General features: G+C 33.8%; 1 protein-coding gene across 1 annotated transcript; it reads right to left on the bottom strand.

Annotated features, from left to right (window-relative positions):
• Positions 1 to 1,105: 1,105 nt before the first annotated feature.
• Positions 1,106 to 3,515, bottom strand: faap24 (FA core complex associated protein 24). Its single transcript, XM_030136812.1, has 4 exons — positions 3,265 to 3,515; positions 2,094 to 2,236; positions 1,859 to 2,014; positions 1,106 to 1,564 (listed from the first exon to the last, which is right to left on the bottom strand). The coding sequence occupies exons 1-4, from the start codon at positions 3,365 to 3,367 to the stop codon at positions 1,313 to 1,315; spliced, it is 654 nt and encodes a 217-aa protein (XP_029992672.1). The 5' UTR covers positions 3,368 to 3,515; the 3' UTR covers positions 1,106 to 1,312.
• Between the last annotated feature and the right edge of the window lie 1,307 nt (positions 3,516 to 4,822).

Below are 4,822 nucleotides of genomic sequence, written 5' to 3'. Positions count from 1 at the left end.
CCTCACTCCGTATTCATGCAGACTGAATGGGCTGCGCTTGCGCAACAACCTGCCGCTGTCCAGGGTAGAATGTTAAATACCCAGGGCTCACCATGAGGCGTTCAAGGACACCGGGAGGAACCGTGTGGCTGCTCTTACCTTTTCCAGGGATTTGTTTCGTATAATTTCAGTTATTCTGTTGAAAATCAAAATAAATATTCAACTGTAAAATGCAGTTTTGTTAAGAATAAAGAGTTAAAGCTGTAAGCCCGAGTTGAGGATTGGTAGTTGGATAACTACAAGTCATTCCTTGTATTAATGTAAAAGTACTAATACCACACGGCAAAATTTCTCGAAAGTGCAAAACCTTTCCATTAACATCTCTGTGTTAGCCATGGTAAACAAAAACAGGTGACTTCATAAGAGTCCAACCTACATTTATTTTTATTATTATACTCTTCAAATGAATGTTTCTATCCTTCCAAACTATTCCTACAAAGATATAAAAAAAGATATCAGTGTAGATTGCTCATTTTGTAATCAGCCAGAAGAAAATGTATATCATCTGTTTTGGTCCTGTCCCTTTTCAAATATTTTCTGGCAAGATGTCTGTTTTTTTTATTTGTCAAAATATAATTTCTTATTTTTCTTTTACTTATTCAAAAATATTGATTGGTATATGCTCATATCCTGCTAACAAATCGGATCAATATTACATAATCAATTTAATTATATTTTTGGCGAAATACCACATTCATAAATGTAAATTATAAAATCTCAAACCTTTTTTAATTTTTAAAATTGAGCTTACCCAGTATATTTCAAACATTCAATACTCTAAAAATAGAAAAACTATCAAAACCACTGATTTATGCAACAGATTTGAACTTTGTGTAATTTGATATATTTTCTTTTTTTGTTGTTGTTGTTTGTTTGCATGGTTTGTCCCCTGGCTATGTTCTGTTCTGTTCATGTCTTATTAGTATGTTAATATTGCATTGTACTTGTCATGTCATTATTGTACTTTATACAAGATTAAATAAATAAATAAATAAATATGTTGGGGGAAAAAAAAAAATTATACTAAGAAAAATAAGAACTCCTGAATGAAGCATTATTTTGTCACATTTTACAATATGTAGCCCCAAATTCTATTGCTGAGATTAATACATAAAACAGAGACATGACAATCTGACCAAGATATTATTTTAACATTTTTTTTTATTAACCAAATTTTACTTATAGTCACATTTATACAAATAACAGTAATTGCCTTCTTGATGAAAAGGAACCTCATCCATATAAAATAAATAAGACCTTAAATTGAGCATCTTCAGTTATCAGCTGTAGTAGGTTTGTGGAAAAAGCTGTGGATTTGCTGCGCAGCAGCCTGACCCACGATGGACTCCAGCTCAGCAGGGGCAGCATTGCAGAGTTGGTGGATGCTAGAGAAATGCTGCAGTAGGGCCAGAGCTTTGACCCTGCCCACTCCAGGGACCTGCTGGACCAGAGCCAAGACCAGCGGGTCTAAGAGGCGAGATGAACTCCTCCTCTTGAAGGGGTTTTCTCTGCTCTCTCCATGAACCTGCAGATGACCAGAGCAAGTTATATTCACACCCGACATCAGACTCTACTGCTACAAGACTGTGGAGTTGGATATTTCAATGTTCATTGTGACCAAAGAAATTAAATCAAATTTTCCTTGATTTGATTGATTTCATTTACTAAATTCACCTTTACTCGTGATCCTTCAGTCAAACTCAGACTTAAGTGCTTCAGATTAAATCAGTACAAATTAGATTTAATTAAAACTCAGGTCTAAGTCAGAAAATCAAATGACTATTCTCATAAAGCCTTCTGCACTGTATCCATTACTTACTATTTGAGTGATAAGTTGTGAAGCCTCAGTCTGTCCACTGACTGGCAAAAGTGTCAAGCCCAGGTCAAACAACACAAATTTCTGCACAGCTGAGAAGTACTGCTCACTGAGCCTGGTATTCTCCACCAGCACCAACTCCTGGAAACTACTGCCAGCCTTCAAAAACCAGTGGCAGACAGTTATTTTCACATACAGCCCTCCTCCCAAAAAAACCCACATAATTTATTAAACTCACATTTCTGTAGCGAACCAGTTTCCTTTTGTAGCTGTTTCCTGCTATAATGTCACACTCAGATATATAAAGGATGCAGCTTTTATTGGGAAGATGAAAATCAGACACACCAAGCTCATTTTCAAAGATGATTTTTACACCTCCACCTAAGAGGAAATAAAAATCTATGAATGACAGCTTTATTAATTTGTACACTTTTCATACATTTATTTAACATATGATGAAGTAGCCTAAATATTTGCTGTTGTGCTGTTGCTCTTTTAGTATTTTCTTTTGCTTTGTATGTGCTTGTGATAAATAATACTGAAGGGTTAAACTATATGTGCTATTATTTATGTATTTATTTAGTTATTAGTTTTTTTTTTCTTCGCCTTGATGGCCATATGGAGGTTTTCTCATCCTTGATTGCCATGCCAAAATAAGTGATGAGAATCCTTTAAATAGCTTTAACTCTCTAGACTTCTGATTAGCTTCCTGTTTCTGTCAGCAGTGATTAGAGTAATATTATATATTGCATTCATACTTTTTATTGTTTTTATTGTTTTTAATTGCAAGTTTTGTGGTTTTATTGTCATATGTTTTTATGGTTTATCAGAGAAATAATGGTGCACCAGCATTATTTCCCTGATTATACTGTTTTCCTTTGTGTACTAGCCTGTTGGTTGCAGCATACACTATGCCCAAGAAAAAATATGTATCATACTCCACCATGTATGATATATGGCATTTATGGCAAAAACAATACAATAAACAGATAAATAAAACAAACACAGTATGATATACACTTTTAAATGATTCAATTCATACATTGCACCTAAACGTTTTGGTGCCTGTGCTTCATGAAGTACTACATCCAGAAATCTTATTAAACAATGCTTTAATAGTCAAAAGAGTTAAGTGTTGATAAATGTTATAAACTAAAGACACTTGTCTGATGCATTACTTGTCCATCCTCCTCTTAAAATAATCGCAGTATACTAGGATGCATTTAATCCTATAAAAGGTCAATGCTAGAACAATCATTTTTGTTTTAATATGAATAAACCAGCTTAGCTATGATGACAAAACTCCGAGTTAAAGCTTATAGCAATTTAAAAAAAGATACATCATTAATGCTTACAAACGCTTCATGTAAAAGGCAGACTCTGACCTGTTAAAAATATATGTTATTTACCCTTTAAATGTTGAATAAGAGACGTGTTTCTCCACTTCTCACTGGCAATAACATGTCCATAAGGAGGAACGGCGTTTATCAGAACAGGCGCTTTACTCTCCATAAAGGAAATGTTTCACCGTCTAGATAGGATTAAAACGATGTAAAAACCGCTGCTTTCATTATAATGGAAACAATTAAAAATAGCTGAATGTATATCTACACCAGGGTCTTATGTCTAACTTGTCTGTTTTGTTTTGCCTCCAAGATATCCGAATCTTTTCCTCTTCTGATGATGAGTACGACGTTTCCATGTCGCCCCCTAGAGGACGGGAGGGGAAATGTATTTTATATTTTATGAATTTAATAGAAAAAAAATATTTAGTATCCAAATACTCATAATAAGTGTCATTAATTTATATTTTATCACCCATGTTGTTTGATAAATGCAGCTTATTTTACAATTATACAAATCATTTATCCAAAAACACTATGTACAATTGGCCTTTACAGAAATTATGTTTCTAGTTTTTTTTTTTTTTCATAATTGTACTACAGAAACAGTTACAAGTTTATGGTTTGAATTCATTTATGGCCAAATATTTGGAAATAATTTTAAACATATTTTAAATGTCATGTGCTGCTAAAGTGAGTTCACAGAAAAGAGATGCTATATTGAATCATGGAAAAGTAGCGTGTTTTGGGTTTTTTGTTTTGTTTTTTTGTCATCTCAATATATAATGAATATAATAATTAATTTACATAAACCCCCAGTGGCATGCTCTGAGTGCATTAAACATAAACACAGAAAAAAACCCGGGCTTGTCTTTTAATTCTTATTTTATATGACTGATATCCGGCTGATGTTTTTAGATGCACATGGTCTGAAAAGAAAACTAATGTTCTCAAATTCAATATGAAATAAAACTGGACTTATAAAAAATGAACATATGAACTGTAAACTATAAAACTGCATTCCTCATGTGTGTGTAGTTGTTTTGGTATTTTGTTTATTGTTAATAATAATAATAATAATAATAATAATAATAACAATAATAATAACTAGAAAAGCACTGGGAGAGCGTGCCCCCCCCATCAGCACCAAAATTTAATCATTTGTACCTTGTGCCAGTATCAACATTTCCTGAAAATTGCATCAAAATCCTTCCGTAACGTTTTGAGTTATCTTGCTAACAAACTAACAAACTCCAATGAAAACATAACCTCCTTGGTGGAAGTAATAGAGGGTATGCATGTGACGTCACCGCTAGCGAAAGTCACTGCGGTTATGCCCCCTGAGTGGCAGAAAGACGGAGATGAGTAGCGGCTTTGGCTTGAATACTGCGAAAACTTTAGAACAATCTAAAAAATGGGGATGAGCTGTTGTGCCATTGATTGCACAAATAGGTTTAAAAAGCACTCGGAGCTATCCTTTTAGTGGCGACCTAAAGCCAAAGACAGAAGAAGCAGATGGATCGCTGCAATTCGTAGAAAAAACTGGAATCCAGGCAACGAAACCTGGATTTGTGGTTGTCATTTCATGTCAGGTAACATTAATTTATGCTGTATTCTTGTGTAA

Source organism: Sphaeramia orbicularis, chromosome 6 (assembly GCF_902148855.1).
Source record: "Sphaeramia orbicularis chromosome 6, fSphaOr1.1, whole genome shotgun sequence".
Taxonomy (NCBI): Eukaryota; Metazoa; Chordata; class Actinopteri; order Kurtiformes; family Apogonidae; genus Sphaeramia; species Sphaeramia orbicularis.
This window is presented reverse-complemented; position numbering and strand designations above follow the sequence as displayed.

Excerpts from the sequence above, each read along its gene's own strand:
- faap24 (XM_030136812.1), bottom strand. The coding sequence starts at position 3,367 with ATGGAGAGTAAAGCGCCTGTTCTGATAAACGCCGTTCCTCCTTATGGA. Across the intron at positions 2,237-3,264 it reads TCTTATTCAACATTTAAAGG|GTGGAGGTGTAAAAATCATC; the intron begins GTAAATAACATA and ends ATTTCCTCTTAG. Across the intron at positions 1,565-1,858 it reads CACAACTTATCACTCAAATA|GTTCATGGAGAGAGCAGAGA; the intron begins GTAAGTAATGGA and ends GGTCATCTGCAG.